Source organism: Saccostrea cucullata, unplaced genomic scaffold (assembly GCF_032062105.1).
Source record: "Saccostrea cucullata isolate Sc308-1 unplaced genomic scaffold, CSIRO_AGI_Scuc_v1 ctg1734, whole genome shotgun sequence".
Taxonomy (NCBI): Eukaryota; Metazoa; Mollusca; class Bivalvia; order Ostreida; family Ostreidae; genus Saccostrea; species Saccostrea cuccullata.
Window position 1 is genome coordinate 69,134 of NW_026924759.1, and position 21,700 is coordinate 90,833.

Here is a 21,700-nt window from a genome sequence, read left to right on the forward strand (position 1 = left end):
AGACAATGCACAAATATAACAATAAATTTATTTATAATGGAACTAGGATAACATGATTTTTAACTACAGCCCCTGTTATAATGAAATATAAATATATTGTAACATGGAAAAATGTGATGTAATTAATAGTGCATGGAACTACCCCACCCCCACCCCCAATTCCATTAAATTACAATCACATAAAAAATAAATACAAAAATATTAAATATTTTTTCTACTGTACTGAGTATTGGTTGATTGCAAACTTACATATCACAGAAATAAACCAGAGGAACTGAAGTCCTTACAGTAGAAATACATTTAGCTTTTCCTACAAAAAAAAAAAAAAACAACAGGTCAAGATATGTTTTTTCAGAGTGACTCATCTCCCTTTACGTGTAAATTAATTCTCTCTATACAGAAACTGAAGGAGACTTTAGGTTTCCTCCTCGTCTGTCAGTCTGTCTGTCTTTCCCACTCGGTTTTCCATGCTTTTTACAATGCTTGCAGATTTTGAGCTGATTTTTGGAATGTGTGTGTACCCTGAAGAGTCATGAATCTAGTTGTCATCATTCCTCTTCAACAGTTTTTATGGAATCATGTCCCTTTTAATTTTTATTTCTTGAACAAAACACGATTACACTTGCCAGTAGCTATAGGGTATTAGTAATGCTGATGCGATACTTTCAGAATGATTGTTAACTCTACATTTGATTGTTTATAATGCTCATATGCAGGGGATATTAGAAATATATTCGATATTTTACAAAAAAATGTATTTTGAAGGCTCTTAGAGCTGAAGTCGAGTCCATTTTTTTAAAAAGAAACCTTATTGTTTCCCTTTTCTCTATTCTATGAGCTTTGAGCTTATATGATTACAATTCTATTATTTTCATTTTTGGCAAGATTTTAGAGAATATGTATGCATGCAGCAGACCATATTATTAACATTTTTACGAATGGTTTTACTAGGTACATGTGAATGTATTTCTATAGCAGATTAACATACTATGGTACATACACATGAGACAGAAGTATGAATGGTTGAGGATTTGTTTCAATTTGTCCTGCCTGTACTACTATGTAGGGGCCGCTAACACCCTCTCTCTGTGGTGCCCGGTATTCCTCGCCGGTCTGAGGAGGGGTGACCGCTCGTCCGGTTCCCTGTCTGATTCCCCCTCGGACTCCATGCTGTACCGGGCTGGTATCCGGTTATATCCTGGTTGTAATTTTCTTCCACATCTTCTGGAACTCTGCGGAAAGTCAAGCTGGCCCCAGTCACGATAAAACTGTATGAATGCTCCAAAGACACATACCAAAAACCAGGCACAGGCTAGGATTATCTCTGAAACAGGAACATATAGTATATCCAATGAAATTAAATCATTTCATAATATTGCAATTAGATTGATAATAATGCTTTGTATGCATTAATTTTTTTTTTTTCAAAATAGCTTATAAAAAATTATGTCTCCAGACAAAATCACAGAATTTTTTTATAGAAATAGAGACCAGACAATGATATGGATCATACCTGGCAAGAGGAAGGGCCCAGTGTTAATGACTTTGATGTAATCAACATCGGTGGAGTGTCTGATAGAATTGACTATGATGTACTTCATTCCAGTGTAGAGGAAGATATCAGGGACCAGGATAATTAGGTAGGATCCAATGAATGCACACGATACAATGTTCAGCTGAAAAAAAAAATCATGTTCATTTAATATTACAAATACTAGTCAGTATGTCAATTACTACTTGCTTCAGATATTTCTTGGTTGAGATCACAGATAAGAGATGAATACCCCCAATATTATAGAAGGAATGGCAGTGTCCACCTTTTGCTATGGGACACCCGAAATATGTGTCTGCTTAAAAAGTAAAATAAGTGGTCACAATGGCACTAAGTATCAAAGATATTGTGAAAGTCTCATTAATTTTCATTTAGACATTTAAGAGGAGTTGCAGATAAGAGATGGATGCCCCAAAGTGTAACGGACAGCTATACAGCTAGACAGATGGACGGACACCCCATCACTTTATATCTTCCTGCTTTTCAAGGTAGGAGTATAATGTGATAAGTAATTAACTTTATCAATATTTATGCCAAATCATTGTTTTAACTTTATACATTACCACTTTAGTGTAGGACAGAATAAACACAGGAATAACCAGGACTCCACAGGCAAAGGCAAGTCCGTAGTTAAAGGAGCTGTCCCAGTACGATAAGTTACCTATTGAAGATAAATTAGATCTATACAACTACATAAAATATTTACCATCAAGAATTGATCAGGTGTGTCATAATGCCACAAATGTCCCCACAGGCAGTCCAAATTTCAAACTGTAAATTGCATATTTGTAAGACATGAGATAATGATTAAAAACTTTGAATTTTAATTTTTTTCAAAAGTTCAAGGGAATTAAATCAAAAATGGTCAGTGAAAGAACTGGTAAACAAGTAAGTCCATGCAAAGTTAATTCCTTGGTTCTCAGGCCTTTTTTCAAAAAATATGATGAGGGAGGGAGACTTTTTTTTTTTAATTTTTCATTGCCCCCAAAACTTGATGAGGCAGATTTTTACATTGTACAAAACCTCATAAAATGATGAGGGAGGTGATTTCTTATTTTTCTTTTATTGATTTAGCAATAAAAAGGGTCAATGAGGCACCCTTGGAAGAGATGAGGGAGAGCCTGAGAACCAAGAAATTAAATTTTTATGGCCTAACTACTTCTACTGAAGTTGACTCTCACCAAACTGTGTGTAGAAGACGACACTGGAGATGATGTACCCTGCCACTAGTCCAGACAGTAGAACTGAGAGGGCAGGTACCCCCACAAACTCGTACATCCCCACCCAGAGGGCAGCACACACCACCCCCAGAATCACCGTCATCACCAGCACCACTGTAAAATAAACAGATAGTAATGATACCAGTACAGAGAGGGCAGCTACCCCCACACACTCGTACATCCCCACCCAGAGGGCAGCACAAACCACACCCAGAATAAACGTCATGACCAGCACCACTGTAAAATAAACAGATAGTAATGACACCAGTACAGAGAGGGCAGCTACCCCCACACACTCGTACATCCCCACCCAGAGGGCAGCACAAACCACACCCAGAATAAACGTCATGACCAGCACCACTGTAAAATAAACAGATAGTAATGATACCAGTACAGAGAGGGCAGCTACCCCCACACACTCGTACATCCCCACCCAGAGGGCAGCATAAACCACACCCAGAATAAACGTCATGACCAGCACCACTGTAAAATAAACAGATAGTAATGATACCAGTACAGAGAGGGCAGCTACCCCCACACACTCGTACATCCCCACCCAGAGGGCAGCACAAACCACACCCAGAATAAACGTCATGACCAGCACCACTGTAAAATAAACAGATAGTAATGATACCAGTACAGAGAGGGCAGGTACCCCCACACACTCGTACATCCCCACCCAGAGGGCAGCACAAACCACACCCAGAATAAACGTCATGACCAGCACCACTGTAAAATAGACACATAGTAATGACTGAGGCTAGTGGTGTTCCAATCATTGATTACAATTGCAAAACAGTTGATTGCTGGCATAATGCAAGCACTGGATTACCTGGATACATTTTTTAAATTCTGATTAATTGTTCTTTATTTTATTTTACCATCATAATAGTTTTTAAGCAAAATTTTCCAGCCACCACATAGCTATTAACTTATCAGGTCTGGGTGGTCTTGGAGGATAGCAAGATTCATTATGGCAGCCAAATTTTTTACCATATACATGCATGGAAACCACATTGCATTGTGGGATAGTTATCCTCTGATTTCAGAGGATAACACATTTAATTTTCAAATGCTTCGTTTAACAAGGCAATTGTATTCATACTCAGTAACAAAGCACATTCCTGGGTATGAAGGCTCTACAAAATAAACAAAGGACCAGCTGGACCACCATAAAAAGTAGTCATTTACCCATTATTACCACTTACCAGGTACTCATTCAAAAATTGATTGGCATTTTAAATGTCCAATTAAAATTGATAATGAATTAGTAACAGTAACCCAATCATCGATTGTGAAATTCTTATCGATTCCCATCGTCACCTGAGGCTGAGACAAAATAAGGCATGAATTTTTTACATTTCATGGAAATCAAAAATGGGTTGTTCACAAGCAAAATATTTGACAAGAAGATTCAATGTCACTAATTTGAACAATTAAGGAGAACATTTTTAAGGATTTTACCTGTATCAGTTTGATCTGTGTAAAGACACACTACACTGTAGAAAATGATACAAAATCCCAGGAAGGCACATAGAAAGTTTCCTGAAATATAACATATAATTATACCTTAACAAATAACAAGATACTTTCAATAAGGAAAACTTAAGTTATACTTTACTTTTAACCCAGCTATCATACCTTATAGAGTGATATAAACATTGAATATAAATCTATAAAGCACTTATTTAACAGTGGTTTCTTTTTTGTTGTATTTGTGGTATAGAGACATGTATTGTGAATTCCCATGGGTCAAAACTTTATATCCATTTTGCACCTCCTAAAGGACAACTTTATAGATCCCCATCTCTACAAAAGTCCAGTATTTACCAGTTCTGAAAAATCTATGTCCCAGAAAAGTCAGGAAGAGTCCCACTATCCCCAGTACAACTGCAGCAATCAGCCAGAATACACCTGTAAAGGAACACTGAGAAAATTAATAATAGAAAATGGGACCAGTTATAAAAGTACTTGAGACTAAGATGTAAAACTCTATTTTTTAATTACTGGGGTATTCATAAAATAATATTTTGATCTTAGTCTAATTTTTCTTTGTAAAATGAAGCCCCGGAGATTTATCAATTACTGACAGCTTATGAACTACTGCTGGATACTTATTGAATGTCTAATTACAATTTACAACACTTGTGCACAAATTCTGACTTTCTGCTGTAACATTTACTGACCATACATTTTGCAGCCCTCCCTTTCTTGTATATTACAGCTGTATGTGACCTGAGGGAAGTATGCTGCCATGGTTACGCCTGATGGGGTTGTTGCCTTGACAACCATATTATACACAGCCCCTGTTCCTGTGTATGATGCTGCCAGGAATTCTGGTTTTTGAACGGTGTCTTTACTTGTTGTTTTAGAAAGCTGAAATTAGAAATGTTGAGCAGTTTCTTTAGATCAATACCATCACACAGATCTGATTACTGTAAACCAACTTTTATTCGCGACGACTTTATTTCGCGATTAACTAGGGGTAAACTACTTCGCGACAATTAATTTTTGCGATTATGCCTTTTTTGGTCTGTTTTTAATAAACATAGAGGCTTTAAGGACCAGTTCGCAGCGAGAAATATTCTCGCGCGCGAATAAAAGTTGGTTTACAGTATTAATTTAGAATAGAATACTTGTTTACCAGGAGACCATTAGTCATCACATCCTCAGCTGTCATCATTTGTTTCACTGTTGAGAAGTATTCCCCCGAGGTGAAATCATTCTCGGACAAGTATTTCACGTAGATGCTGTATTCTAACATATTCTGAGAAGGCCGGTCTTCACATGAAGGATGGGCGGATCTATTCCTCAGTGGGATGTTGGACAATTGGAATTCTACAAGATTCTTTGTGGTGGTGTAAGAGACCCGAAGATTGGCATCATCCTCCAGAGAAAACTCTAGATTACATCCACCAGCTAGGGGTTCTGTAAGATGGAGAAATTCAAATTACATCCAACAACAGACGGTTCTATAATACAAAGAAATCTAGATTGTACACTGTACATCCAAACAGACTTCTTTTTATAAAAAGGGGATTCCAGATATACCCAACAACTAGAGACTGTGTAAAATAGAGAATTCCAGATTCAGGGGCTGACAAATCCCACTGCCTGACGCCCAGGGCTAGTGGATTTTTGGGGTGGACAAGTGAAATTTTATCAACCGCTTGCCTGCGGGCAAGTGACTTTAAAAAAAAGTCAAATCCACATGTAAGTCATAGAATTAAAACTAAGCACAGGAGCTTGCATGATCTACTCAGTATTTGTCTTCCTATTTTTTGAAATGTGTATAAATATAAACAGTATAAGTTGTGTATCATAATGGCGGGACAAGCAAAATTCTGGTAGGGCAAGTGAACTTTGACCATGCACTTGCCCTTGGACAAGTGCATAAAAAATCTATTTGTCAGCCCCTGCAGATTATATCCATCAACTAGAGACTCTGTAAAATAGAGAATTCCAGATTAAATCCAATAATTAGGGCTCTGTGGAAGAGATTATAGAAATTGACTTAGAGCTTTGTAAAATTGGAAAGAATCAAAATTACAGCTATGATGCGCAGTGTAAAATAGAGAAAACATCAGAATGATTACAACTAAGGTGTCTGAAAAAATGTGAAAGCTCCAGAGTGCATCGATCAGCTAAGTACTTTATGCAGAGTTATTTTCGCTTTTCATACTTGCAAACAATTTAGCCGTTTTAAATTCCCAGTCGTAGTTTTGTTTAAGAAATTATACTGTATTCTTTGAATTTGCCCCGTTTTAAATTCGCTCAAATGAGGAAAGGGCGAAAGGAATGATTACAAAAATAAAACAGGTGGTGAAAATTTCCCTGTATACAGTATCTTTAAAATAAGGGAAAATTCAGATTACACTTAGTACAGTACCAACAAATAAAATTAAACATGTACCGGTAGATGCTTATAACAAATTGCCAGAGGTAGACATTTTTGCTTTATTATAAGTGTAGTTTGTTATACCCGTTAGATAAGATAATATTTATTTAAAGTCGGGTACATCAACAAAGAAGTTAAGTTTACAATATATATGACATCAAAGCCATGGGGACAGCAAATCACTTTGCTGTAAGCATTGTTATAAGCAATATTTCAACAGCAACAAATACATGTAATAAGAAATGACTTACAATGTATTTTATGGTAAATAGCTCACAAAATATCAAACCATAAATGTAATTTCAGATACTAAATTTATCCATTAATAATCTTGAAATTTTACCATTTTTTGACATCAGGAACACTGCCAGCAGAACTTGTACATCTTGGCTGTGGTTTGACTGGAGGTACCAGGTAACTTCTGTCTGATCGGGTTCCAGGACAGTGACAATTCCAATGTCTACGCCTGTCAATGACTTCCCCACCCTCGGTACGGGACTGGAAGAAAGCGTGAGGTTTTTGGTTTGGGAATGGACCTGACATGTTACATAACTTATGTCTGCAGTCACATTCCTCAGAGTTACAGAATTGTTGCTCTGTCCTTTAATGTTGACCAAAACTGGTTGATTTGGTTTGACATCTGCAAGAAAAAAATATGAAAACACCTGAATTAAAAGAAATAATTTCAATGTCAGAGTGCTTTCAATTTTTTGGTGAGTTGATGGTGGCATTGACTGGGGTTTCTACAAAGGAAAGATTGTTTCTTAAACCCCATTTATTAATTCAATGAGGATGTCAATTTATGTATACACAGTGCCAAGGAATTACACAATATAATTGTGACCAAATTTCACAATTTTACGTTATATTTATGCGTAACAGGAAAGAAGTAATGAAAGCTATAGGAGACAAATAATCAATTTATGAATTGTACTTTACCAATTGCACTGAAAACAGTTGTCAATAGAATGGTTAAGGGAATAAATTTGACTACAACTAACATCATCATCACCCCAGAAGGAAAATGAAAGTAGGAGCTGGTTATCATTAGTATATTTACTGTAGCGAATGCTAGAAAGATTTTTGCTTCACTGTTGCTTTACTCAGTAATTTCAGAGAATGCAAAATATTACAAACTTAAATTCACTGCAACAAAATACATTTTAGTTCATATCATTATATAACGAGTATTTTTCATGACAAACTCAATTTTTCATTTCTTTTACAATTCCTAGTTTTACACCATTTCCTTTCATACCGAACCCGAACTTATTTACAACGAACAGCATGGCGGCAAATGAGAAATCGTTAAATAGTAGAAAAGAATCATTAATATTAGAACTCTATAAAGTAGAGGCTGTGAAGTTTGGAAATTTTAAGTTGAAAAGTGGCATTGATTCTCCAGTATATTTTGATTTGCGTGTCATTGTGTCATATCCCTCTCTTTTGGTAAGTCTCTCAAAAAGACAACTGACATTCTATAATAAATTTGCTATATTACATAAATTTACAGGCTAAGATTTTGCATGATTGATAGCAATGAGTTCACACACAGCTGTGTAAGTGAATTAACTTGGACATTTACATTTAAAAGACACAGGTAGTTGGGTCTTGGTTTATAAATATGTATAAATAAATGTAAACATTCATATTTATAAACCAAGACCCTTTGGCAAGTACCTGTGTTAAAAGATAGATTTCTTAAGATTTCAATTGTAAAAGAGGCCATGTATGGATGATAAATAAGACCATATGATACCGACGGGTTCGTGTTTTGGTGATTTATTATTTTTAGGTATCTGGAGAATAGATAATGCTGTAAATATACATTTCATATACATGTAAGTAATATGAGTACAATTTTATATATAAATCAAAATGAAAATTCTTTACACATACAAATTACTCATGAATTCACAATACATTCTTTCTATGCATACTTTGAAAGAGTTATTCCCCTTTTCACAGCATTTTATAAAAATGTACATTTACACTTGTACAATTTATATATATTACCCTGAAACATATACTGTAGATCACTAAATTTTTGCGCAACACCTTATTTTCGCAAGATAGACATTGACTCTTTATTAGCCTGACATAATTTTCACGAATTTGTTGTTTTTCCTCTATATAATCATAAGGAATACTTTTAAACTTGAGAATGAAATTTTCGCGAGCTCTTTGTCTCGCGTAATTACGCGAAAATTAAGTTCTCGCGAATAAAACGTGATTTACAGTAATTACATGTTTTGAACTGTTTTACATTCTTTATTACAATTATTTAGTGAATTCTAAGTCCACTTATTAATTAGGAATATATAAAAATGATAAGTACTTTTACAAAACAAAATATGGAATGTACCTGTTTATGGAACAGAGTGCCTGGTACCTTTTTATTACAATGACTGGAACTTTATTGGATTCCTATTACATTATTTATAAACTTGATTCTTCTCTCCCTTTAGAATGAAGTATCGGAATTGACATGGGAGGTGGCTAAATCAGCTGACTGTCGTTTTGACTCTGTCTGCGGCGTTCCGTACACAGCACTTCCAATAGCTACAGTATGGAGTTACAAACTTGATTGAAAGAGATTTAAAAAATATACTATGGAAAAAGTTAACGTCATTTTTACATACCCATGATAAGGAACAAATAAAATTCTGCTTGTGCATGTACATTGACCCAATGGATTTAAGCAATTCCATAGTATACTGCAAGTTAAGAGTTAGAAAACTATTTTTTATGTTGCTCCTCTTTTCAATTATATTAAAAACTACATTTCAGTGCTTCTCTGTTCACCACAATGTGCCGATGTTAATTCGCAGAAAAGAGGCAAAAGATTATGGTACAAAGAAGATGGTGGAGGGTCACTACAGGGAGGGAGAGAGCTGTCTGATCGTGGAGGACGTGGTAACTAGTGGTGGCTCTGTCATGGAAACAGTTCAGGTGAGACAAGCTATACTAAAACCGTTCAGGTGAGGTGCACTATACCAAAACTGTTCAGGTGAGGCGCACTATACCAAAACTGTTCAGGTGAGGCGCCCTTAGCTGCAGATCTGTAGCTCTCCGTAAAAAATAGATTGATAGACCGGAGAGCTACAGTGCCACCCATTGAAGAAACTGTATATTTATTGCGCACAAAAAAGTTCTCGATTTATTTCTCCATGTTTTTAAACTGTGATCTCAAAACATTACTAACCGTGTATTCTGAACAAATTCTTCTGCTGTTTCCGCAACCAAACATTCCTCATAATTGTTGTTAATAGTCCTCCTAACCCTGATATTGTAATCATAGAACATTTCGCTTATTTATACTACCATTCTGGTTTCAAAGATAATTCGGTCCAATATGCTTCGTTCAGATGTCAATTACGAGAGTACTTGATAGAGGAGAAAGGAATGTTTAAAATCTTCCATATTTTGCAATTGAGGTAAGAATTTGGAAGAATTAATCAAGAACCGGACGCACTTTTTTGTGCGCAATAAATATACAGTTTTTTCAATGGGTGGCACTGTAGCTCTCCGGTCCATCAAAATATGTCTTCGGAGAGCTACAGATCTGCAGCTAAGGCACCCTATACCAAAACTGTTCAGGTGAGACACGCTATACTAAAACCATTCAGGTGAGGCCGCTTTACCAAAACTGTCCAGGCAAGAAGCGTTGTACCACTATATTATCATTTACAAGTTGAATTTGCGATTATTGAGTTATTGCATAAGAACTTACATTTATCAGATTCTAAGAATTTTGAACTACTGGGTAAGCATTGATAATTTTAAGTTTAGATACTAAGAATAATTAGTTACTGGGTAAGAATTAATATTTTCAGATGTAAAGTAACATTTCTGGTGTATTTTGACTTTTTCAGACCCTTCAGTCAATATCAGTAAGAGTTACTGACGCTGTAGTTCTACTGGACAGGGAACAAGGTGGACAAACAGCTCTGAAGAAAAAAGGCATAACACTTCATAGGTACTAAATATCAGTGAATAGTCATAACACTTCATAGGTACTGAATATCAATGAATAGGCACAACACTTCATAGGTACTAAATATCAATGAATAGGCACAACACTTCATAGGTACTAAATATCTAGGCATAACACTTCATAGGTACTAAATATCAATGAATAGTCATAACACTTCATAGGTACTAAATATCAGTGAATAGGCATAACACTTCATAGGTACTAAATATCAATGAATAGTCATAACACTTCATAGGTACTAAATATCAGTGAATAGGCACAACACTTCATAGGTACTAAATATCAATGAATAGTCATTACACTTCATAGGTACTAAATATCAAGGAATAGGCACAACACTTCATAGGTACTGAATATCAATGAATAGTCATAACACTTCATAGGTACTAAGTCATAACACTTCATAGGTACTAAATATCAATGAATAGTCATAACACTTCATAGGTACTAAATATCAATGAATAGACATAACACTTCATAGGTACTAAATATCAATGAATAGTCATAACACTTCATAGGTACTAAATATCAATGAATAGGCACAACACTTCATTGGTACTAAATATCAATGAATAGTCATAACACTTCATAGGTACTAAATATGAATGAATAGTCATAACACTTCATAGGTACTGAATATCAAGGAATAGGCATAACCCTTCATAGGTACTAAATAAAGGTGAATAGGTACAACACTTCATTGGTACTAAATATCAATGAATAGGTACAACACTTCATGGGTACTAAATATCAATGAATAGGTACAACACTACATAGGTACTAAATATCAATGAATAGGTGCAACACTTCATAGGTACTAAATATCAATGAATAGGTACAACACTACATAGGTACTGAATATTGGTGAATAGGCATAAAACTTTATAGGTACTAAATATTAATGAAACCCTTCAAGGGTAAACATTTTAGAAAGAGATGTATCATAGCTACAACGAAGTTGGAAGCTTTTACATGTAGAATGAGAGGGACAATCCTAAATAGAGTTTTGGAGAACATTTTCCAAGTTTATGAAAAAAAGTGGCTTTTTGAAATTTGAATTTTTGATCACCACTATAATGACATTGGTATCCTCATTGAAATTTTGAAGATTTGTTTCCACATAATGTTAGATATCCTTGCCATTATCAGAATGAGAGGGACAATCCTAAATAGAGTTTTGGAGAACATTTTCCAAGTTTATGAAAAAAAGTGGCTTTTTGAAATTTGAATTTTTGATCACCACTATAATGACATTGGTATCCTCATTGAAATTTTGAAGATTTGTTTCCACATAATGTTAGATATCCTTGCCATTATCAGATATCCAAGCTAATATCAAATATCCTTGCTATAATCAGATATCCTAGCTAATATTAGATATCCTTGCTATTATCAGATATCCAAGCTAATATCAAATATCCTTGCTATAATCAGATATCCTAGCTAATATTAGATATCCTTGCTATTATCAGATATCCTAGCTAATATTAGATATCCTTGCTATTATCAGATATCCTAGCTAATATTAGATATCCTTGCTATTATCAGATATCCTAGCTAATATTAGATATCATTGCTATTATCAGATATCCTAGCTAATATTAGATATCCTTGCTATTATCAGATATCCTAGCTAATATTAGACATCCTTGCTATTATCCTATATCCTAGCTAATATTAGATATCCTTGCTATTATCAGATATCCTAGCTGATGTTACATATCATTGCTATTATCAGATATCCTAGCTAAAGAACAAAAGTCAGAAAGTACAATATACGGCCTGTGAATTTCTTAAAAAATTAATCATCGTTTTCTTAAAAACCATTTGTGGTTTCCGTATCTACTCGACTACGTCAATGCAGGGGTGGGTAGTTTTAGCCAAACCGGATGTTGGCTTTTTAATTGTAATTTATTTATGCAGTATGCACGGTAAATAGTGTAGGCTAAACAGATTTTAATACCCCAGTTCTTTGTTCAATTAAAAACATTAAAAAAATAGAAATGTATTCGCGTTAGTCTATGCTTTCCACATCTGCCTGTCTGTTCTTAACCATTGTTTAACTGAAGCCCTCCAAAGTAGCCAGGTTATAACCAGAATAGGTCTATTTGTTTTGGTTTTTTGTTTCAACATTTGACAAGTCGTCAATTTTTTTCTCGTGACGTCACAATGTGCAGAAAATGACGTCAGACTTTTTAGGGAACTTCATTTCTTTGTACTCGTGATGATTGAAGATCAATAACTCTAGATATTAAAAAAATGTTTAAAATTTAAATAAATAACATTATTACTATTTAAAGTTAGTACATAGACTTACATGTATTCAATATATTCTGAGACTGTGTGTTACATAATCATTATCACGCATCGGGTAGATCGCGAGCGATTAATTTTTTAAATGTCTACATAGCTAAATACAGGTCAGATGTATATGTTTACTGAATCTTTTTATACGCCCGTCTTAAGACGGGACGTATTATGTTATAGGCTTCGTGTCCGTCCGTCTGTCCGTCTGTCTGTTAGCTTTTTCGTTTCCGGCTCATAACTTTAATACTACTAGGCCTAGGATTATCAAACTTTGTCATCTGATGCATCTTGGGTAGAAGGTGTGTCGCGCACAAAAAGTAGGTCGCTCTGACCTTTAATTAAGAAGTTATAGCCAAATATGGAAAAATCCTTTCCGGCCCATAACTAGAAAACCATAAGACCTACAATCATCAAACTTGGCCAGTTTATGCATCTTAGGTAGAAGGTGTGTTGCGACCTATTTTAAGGTCACTGTGACCTTTAATTTAAGTGAATTTTTAAAAAAAAATGTGTCTTTTTACTATTCATTTACACATCCCAAATAATGTAAGAGTATTGCACTGTTCTTATTAAAAAAGTGTTAAATCAAGAAAATACTTATTTTTTTTAAGCATATACTTGACAGCAATCTAAAACAAATATAATGTATGTTAGAGAAATCCCATGTCTCCCATGAGTGTAATTATCAAGCACTGGTCAAGAAGAATTTTGATAACAGAAAATTGCATGTCAAATTAGAGAGAAATTAATGGGTTTTGAGTGCAAGGAGCTAACCGACAGAGCATTGGCGTTATCTATATCCCTTGAGAATTGGGCAAATGGGTAAGCCTGTTTGATTAAAAATAGCTCTTGTTGACTAGCTTAAGTTTTGAAATGAATTTGATGAAAAGTAATTAAAACTAATTTGATATTGCATAATAGACTAATCTGATATATGTAATATTATTAATTTAAAAACTAATTTATGGGGTGGAGTTGAATCAGCATGTCCATATGAATTACATACTAAAACCTGTCGGACATTAAATCTCAACCAAAAAAAAAAAAAAAAATCTGAGAGTATTTTATATGTTTTTAAAAAAGAATTATAGTAGATAGTGCAGACCCATTCATCTCTTGGTAGTAATGAGTAGACAAGCATCCAGTTAAAGATTAATTAATGAGTTCAATGTAGGAAGGGTAGCTGTCTCAGTCGCTCTGATTAAGCAGCCCCTTTGGGGATTAGACAGAAGAACTGCTGGTCAGTTTATAACATATGTCATTTGATGACCAGCCTTTTCTTTCAAAATTAATTTGGTATAGATTAAGTTGTTAAGACTAATTTGATGATGGGCATTTGACAATAACACAACCAGCACAGAAATCTATCAGTGATGTAATATTTATTATAATTGATGCCTACATCACAGGGGATGGATAAATATTTTAAGGAATGGAAAAATCATCAAAATCTTAGAATCAAGGTTGATGTGATTTTCTTGCACCTAAACTGTTCAAGAAAATTGTAATTTTTTGACGGGCGTATCATGCTGTGGCGCGGCACTTTATTATGTTTATATTTTGCTCGGACATTGATATTTTTCATTTAGTCTGAATATCAAAAGGTAGACAGAATGTTTCAGAGAGCGAGAGTGAAGGAGGGGGCACTAATATTTCAATATGTAGATTATGCTTTTTAAAAAATATTCTTAGTAAATGGCCCAATATATTCATTAAATCGTGATTTTTAAATACGTATGCCAGCCCAAGTCTGTAGCCTCGTTTTCCATGTGTATGCTTTAGGGTTGGGGGTGTCTATTACTGACAAACAAAATAAGCATTCTGTAAAAAAAAAAACATAATATGTAATAGGAATACTGTAATATTTAGCCGGCCTTTACATAAATAATGAATTTATCAATTTATTATCAGAATAATCTCAAAAAGGATGAATTGTTTCTATTCTGTGTTTAATGTATGAATAATAATGATATATGTTATAAAAGAGTGGTAAAAAACTAGTTTCCGATATCGCTCATCATAGGATGTATTTACTTTGACAAAAAAAAATGACTTGTAGGAGAGAACAATTTCCCGAAAAAAGTGACATTTAGAAAATACATTTGTCCTAGAAGTCTTTCAGGGCAGGTCTGTCCCCAAATAAAATTGTGATATTTCGATAGATCGCTATGTAATGAATAATTCAAGATAAAAAAAATTAGGACACCCTGTGCTAGGGTTAAATTCACAAACACACACACCCACAGAATAAGGAAACTTGGTTTTAATGTGTTTTTAGTATAGTAAATCTTGTTTTAAAAATTTGAAAGGGGGAGGGGGTGCGCACACCCGAGGCACCGGCCCTGGATCTGCCCCTGATTAAGCGGCATTCTTGCATTAGAGGTTTGCTAATGCTGCTCTCGGAAGTATTCGTTCAACGAAGTATAGGTATTGCTCGAAAATGCACAAGTGTCGAAAATACCCGGTAGTTGAAAATGTTGAAAAGCAGAAAGATGACAGGCAAAAATGAAACTTCATAACCCTGTCTTGTGATTGTCAATAAACACACTGTATTGATTAGTTAAAATAAATCCATTATTTTTTTCTAAAAACTTTGAATTGATGATTGTGATAACATTTTGCTAAAACATAAGGATGATTGCTTTGAGAAAAAGAATATTTTCACAAGTCCATGCATAAAATATCACGCGGTACCTCTTTCTTTGTTGGTGAATGTGTATGGAACACCGGGACTGTCTTACATATGAGGATTAAACATTAAACGCAGCACTTGTTCTCTACGTTATATGTGGTGCCTATTTTTATTTTAACATTTAACCCCCCCCCCCCCCCCCCCCCCCGTTGCCACGTTCCTGGACTTGGATATACATATGCAGGTTGATTAAAATATCAAATGCATAAACTTTGTGTAAATTATTGATAGATTTATTATTTTAAAACATTATCAATGTCCATAAAGAAACGTTACAATGTATCTAATTATTTACGTGTACCGCGATAAACACACAGGCGCTAAACGGGCACGCTGTCATTTTCACTTGTACATGTACCTAAGCTTGTTTATACCTGACTTTATTTTTAAATTATCTTTTATTAACAAAATATTAAAGTACATGTACTATCTGTAATATATTGTAAAACACGTTTTTGTCAAATTCTCATAAATTAATAAATATTTACCATTTTATTTATGAGATCTCAGAAGTGTTAAAATTCACGTCATTATGAGGTTCCGTAAAATGTACGAAATTCGGCTATATACATATGCTATTTTGAAGACCTCTTACAGAAAATATGAAAGAGATATTGAAAAAAGAAAGTTGTTCTGTAAAGATATATAGTCTGTAGATATATCCAGGGGCAAGACTGTCCTTTTTTGAAATCAGGCCAATTTGTGTACTTTTTGACTTTTCCTCTTTAGATATCCTTGCTATATCAATATCCTAGCATATGTTAGATATCCTTGCTAATGTCAAATATCCTGGCTAAATATTAACCAAATGATCAAATTAGATTTTTTAAAAAATGATAAATATGCAGTTTTACATGTACATGTATATTGTTTGATTTTTCCATAACATACATGTTCTTTTTTTTTGTTTGGTCAGTGTTTGTACTTTGACAACAGTACTAGAAGTGTTGGAATCTCACGGAAAGTTAGATAAAAGCATCGTAGAGAGGACCAGAAGATTTATCGAGGAGAACAGATTCGACGGGGAAACTCCGACAAATGGCTCAGAGAAAATTGTACCAGATCCAAACAAGAAAACAAAATTTACAGTACGCAAAAAAATTTAACCAATTTAGCTTCACCTTTACAAACACATCAGCAAATTCTGAAATTTTTATTAATTTCTTTTTTTTAGTTAAACTACCTGTCTTGAAATGTTTCAGGTCTTTAGTTACGCAGACAAAATGAAAATGTGCAAAAATGCTGTTCTTCGTGGATTGTATGAAATAATGGACAAAAAGAAAAGTAACCTGGCTATTTCTGTTGATCTCACTACCTCAGAAGAAATATTAAAGGTAAGTAACAGTTAATACTGCTACCTAGTAATAAAAACTTAAAGCTGTGGAGATTACACAGATAAATATCTTGGCTGTTGCTTTAGGTCTTGATCTCACCTCTGTAAACCAGCTTTTATTTGCAAGTAAGAAACATCCTTAAGTTTAATGACCTTCTATTACGGGCAAATACTTCTCGTCATGAGCCAATTATTCACCTCTGTATTTGTGTAGAGTATTGCCTCCATCATGAAAATTAGTAGTCTTGGAATGATTCCAAACTTTAGTAATTTGAATTAAAGATGTCTCAAATAATACAGTATCTCAGAAGAAATACTGTAGATCACTTAATTTTTGCGACACCTTATTTTCGCGAGATAGTCATTGACTCTTTATTTGCGAGACAAAATTTTCACGAAGTGTTGTCATTGCTCTATGTAATCTTAAGGAATTCTATTATACGCGAGAATGATATTTTTGCTAGCATTTCGTCTCGCGTAATAACGCGAAAATAAAATTCTCGCGAATAAAAAGTGATTTACAGTATTAAAGGTAAAACATATAACATCACTACCTAAAGTAATTGTTATAAAAACTTAAGTATGTGAAGATAACATTTAAGTATACTGTATAAGTATGAGACAGTAAGGATCCTATGTATTTTTAATCATTCAGTTGTTGGATGCTGTTGGACCTTATATATGTATAGCGAAGACTCACGTGGACATCGTCACAGATTTCTCCGAGAAATTTATCCACTCACTGACAGATCTGGCCGTAAAACATAACTTCCTACTGTTTGAGGACAGGTAAATTAACGAAGTTCTAATTAGATAATCAGGTAATTTAATGAAGATCTAATTAGATATTTCTTAATTATCTTTGCATTAAGAGTAATGATACTATTTTCTTGACCCTCCTTTATCTTTTTTTCATATTCAGGGTATAACTGCTTTAACTTTCAACACAGGAAAATGTTTGATATGCATGATCAGTCATACATGTAATGGGCCTGTTGTTTTCTGTAGGAAGTTTGCAGACATTGGAAACACGGTAAAGCATCAGTACATGGGAGGAATCTACAAGATCAGTTCCTGGGCCGACATCGTTAACTGTCACCCCGTCCCTGGGGAGGGGGTTATACAGGGTCTCAAGGAGGTGAGTACTAAAAACTGTCCAAGGAGGGGGTCGTACATGGTCTCAAGGAGGTGAGTACTATAAACTGTCCAGGGAGGGGGTCATACAGTGTCTCAAGGAGGTGAGTACTATAAACTGTCCAGGGAGGGGGTCATACAGGGTCTCAAGGAGATGAGTACTATAAACTGTCAGGGGAGGGGGTTATACAGGATCTCAAGGAGGTGAGTACTATAAACTGTCCAGGGAAGGGGTCATACAGGGTCTCAAGGAGGTGAGTACTAAAAACTGTCCAGGGAGGGGACATACAGAGTCTCAAGGAGGTGAGTACTATAAACTGTCTAGGGAGGGGGTCATACAGAGTCTCAAGTAGGTGAGTACTAAAAACTGTCCAGGGAGGGGGTCATATAGGGTCTCAAGGAGGTGAGTACTATAAACTGTCAGGGGAGGGGGTACACTACAGAGTCTCAAGGAGGTGAGTACTATAAACTGTCAGGGGAGGGGGTCATACACTAACAGAGTCTCAAGGAGGTGAGTACTATAAACTGACCAGGGAGGGGGTCATACAGAGTCTCAAGGAGGTGAGTACTATAAACTGTCCAGGGAGGGGGTCATACAGGGTCTCAAGGAGGTGAGTACTAAAAACTGTCCAGGGAGGGGGTCATACAGAGTCTCAAGGAAGTGAGTACTAAAAACTGTCCAGGGAGGGGGTCATACAGAGTCTCAAGGAGGTGAGTACTAAAAACTGTCCAGGGAGGGGGTCATACAGGGTCTCAAGGAGGTGAGTACTAAAAACTGTCCAGGGAGGGGGTCCTAGAGGGTCTCAAGGAGGTGAGTACTATAAACTGTCCAGGGAAGGGGTCCTAAAGGGTCTCAAGGAGGTGAGTACTATAAACTGTCCAGGGAGGGGGTCATACAGAGTCTCAAGGAAGTGAGTACTAAAAACTGTCCAGGGAGGGGGTCATACAGAGTCTCAAGGAAGTGAGTACTAAAAACTGTCCAGGGAGGGGGTCATACAGGGTCTCAAGGAGGTGAGTACTATAAACTGTCCAGGGAGGGGGTCATACAGAGTCTCAAGGAGGTGAGTACTATAAACTGTCCAGGGAGAGGGTCCTACAGGGTCTCAAGGAGGTGAGTACTATAAACTGTCCAGGGAGGGGGTCATACAGAGTCTCAAGGAGGTGAGTACTATAAACTGTCCAGGGAGGGGGTCCTAGAGGGTCTCAAGGAGGTGAGTACTAAAAACTGTCCAGGGAGGGGGTCCTAGAGGGTCTCAAGGAGATGAGTACTAAAAACTGTCTGGGGAGGGGGTCCTACAGGGTCTCAAGGAGGTGAGTACTATAAACTGTCCAGGGAGGGGGTCATACAGGGTCTCAAGGAGGTGAGTACTAAAAACTGTCCAGGGAGAGGGTCCTACAGAGTCTCAAGGAAGTGAGTACTATAAACTGTCCAGGGAGGGGGTCCTACAGTGTCTCAAGGAGGTGAGTACTATAAACTGTCCAGGGAGGGGGTCATACAGGGTCTCAAGGAGGTGAGTACTAAAAACTGTACATTCTCAATTTAAGTCTTCATGGAATACCGCGAAATCTCTAATTTTTGTGATGGTTTAATTTTCGTTGTTTTCAAGGTACATGTATGTAGAGATTCTCTAATTCACGACAACCTCAAAATGTAAAAGTTAATCATATGCATAACTAATCAGCACTTCTCTAACGACAAAATCAAATACCCACAAACCAATATTTCTCAAACCTCAGAAATTTGACCCCATGGAAATATGTGATTTTACAGTACACGATTTGGATGAAGTGAAAAATTAAAGAAGCGTAATCTGTATCCTTGTCCATTGAATTGACTATGTAGGGTCTTAATTCTGAAATAATAAAAATGAACGATTTTTTTGTAAATTTTGCTTTTGTTTATATATACCAGAAGATAAAAATGATAAAGATTTGATGGAACGGTCCCATTATCCAACATGCCTTCTGAAGTAGCTAAATCTGTCAAATATGAGTGTAATCAACAAATTTTCATGTTGATGGCTTTCCATGCAAGGCTTTTAATCAGATAACTGCTTCCTTGTAGGTTGGTCTACCATTAAACAGGGGTTGTTTGCTAATAGCAGAAATGAGTTCTAGTGGCAGCTTAGCAAAAGATGACTACACAAAAGGTAAGATTTAAAAATGGTGAAACACAGCAGCTTTTATTCATGTACATACATCAACATGGTTGTTAAACATGTTGTAAAAGTACTGGATTGGAAACCTTTTTTTGATCAGCATGAAAAAAAAAATTTAAAGCTTGTTGATAGATTTTAATATAGATTTCAAGACCATGACCCCACATAAAATCAAGGTCATGACTTTGTAAATTAATAATTAAAAATTCTGTTTTTTGATGTAAAAAAACACCCATAATCTGTCATTGGCATAGCGATAACAACATGTGTACATAAATTGTTTTTAAAGCTGTGGTTAGTATGGCGGAGAGACACAAGGACTTTGTGGTTGGATTCATCTGTCAATCAAAATTGATCTCTGACCCTGATCTCATCCATATGATGCCAGGTTTGTATCCTTACATTATACTATCTACTTTCGACTGAAGTTAAATTTACTTTCAGGATGAAAAATTAATATGATTTAGGATTAGGTATTTGTTTTTTAAGATACGTACATGTAGATTTGATCAAAGATCAATTATAAGTTTTTCAGTTTTATCATTCAGAGGCAGATTATCACAAGGATAAGAATGTTAAGTGTTACATTAACAAAGTCTTTCTTCCGTTCTGTTTTAACAGACTCTTTAAAAACTCTCTTCTTTTATAGGTGTGCAACTGAATGCGAAGGGAGACAACTTGGGACAGCAGTATACATCTCCTGAGGAGGCTGTTAAGTCACATGGTGCTGATGTCATCATTGTTGGGCGCGGCATCACCAAGGCAACTGATCCTGTAGCTATGGCAATACAGTATCAATCAGCAGGATACAATGCCTATCAAGAACTATTACAGTGAACTTTAAAGTGACCTACTGCTACATAATTATATTCACTTGTGCCAGTCATACTCATAACCAGATTATAATATTTGATGGGTCTAAAGAAGACTATCCTTACTCCAGACAGTCTTGCAATTTACAAGTTCATTTATAAAAATGTGTTCAGAATTTGTTGTCTATATCTGTAGACTTCTATAAATTATTATATCTTTGCCTCTGTTTTGAAAAAACCATCCCAAAATATGATTCCAAGAATCAATTTTGGTCAATAATTACAAATGGTTTCAGCTGGAGAAAATTAAATGCAATGGGGTGTTTATTCATTGTACCTATAATAATTTCTGGCTAAGTCTTCTCAAGACTGGATGGTTGTCCCTATGATAAGCTTAAACAAGAGTCCCATTGGCCACAATTCTCACCGAAGTAACTGGCCCTGCTGTTCTTTTCCAGATGTCCCCTCTTGTAATACCGATTGTTGCCCCTTTCTACCCCCAGGTCTTGAGAAGGTTTCCCTCCATATTTCATTGTAAAGTTGTGGCTCCACCTTAACCCTGGGTACCATGATTTGATTAATTAAAATCTACACTA

General features: G+C 35.5%; 2 protein-coding genes across 2 annotated transcripts; one reads left to right on the forward strand and one right to left on the reverse strand.

Moving 5' to 3' along the window:
- Window positions 1-844: 844 nt before the first annotated feature.
- On the reverse strand, window positions 845-7,705 carry LOC134267255 (transmembrane 7 superfamily member 3-like). The gene is made up of 10 exons (XM_062749476.1): window positions 7,610-7,705; window positions 7,014-7,310; window positions 5,417-5,700; window positions 4,959-5,148; window positions 4,603-4,686; window positions 4,237-4,317; window positions 2,734-2,886; window positions 2,116-2,213; window positions 1,514-1,676; window positions 845-1,324 (listed from the first exon to the last, which is right to left on the reverse strand). Exons 1-10 carry the CDS (start codon window positions 7,677-7,679, stop codon window positions 1,059-1,061), a joined length of 1,686 nt encoding a protein of 561 aa, XP_062605460.1. The 5' UTR covers window positions 7,680-7,705; the 3' UTR covers window positions 845-1,058.
- Window positions 7,706-7,940: 235 nt separating this feature from the next.
- On the forward strand, window positions 7,941-21,323 carry LOC134267256 (uridine 5'-monophosphate synthase-like). Its single transcript, XM_062749477.1, has 11 exons — window positions 7,941-8,119; window positions 9,139-9,237; window positions 9,461-9,622; window positions 10,546-10,649; window positions 16,583-16,754; window positions 16,869-17,000; window positions 17,655-17,788; window positions 18,008-18,137; window positions 20,199-20,283; window positions 20,582-20,680; window positions 20,942-21,323. Exons 1-11 carry the CDS (start codon window positions 7,958-7,960, stop codon window positions 21,127-21,129), a joined length of 1,467 nt encoding a protein of 488 aa, XP_062605461.1. The 5' UTR covers window positions 7,941-7,957; the 3' UTR covers window positions 21,130-21,323.
- The last annotated feature ends 377 nt before the right edge of the window (window positions 21,324-21,700 follow it).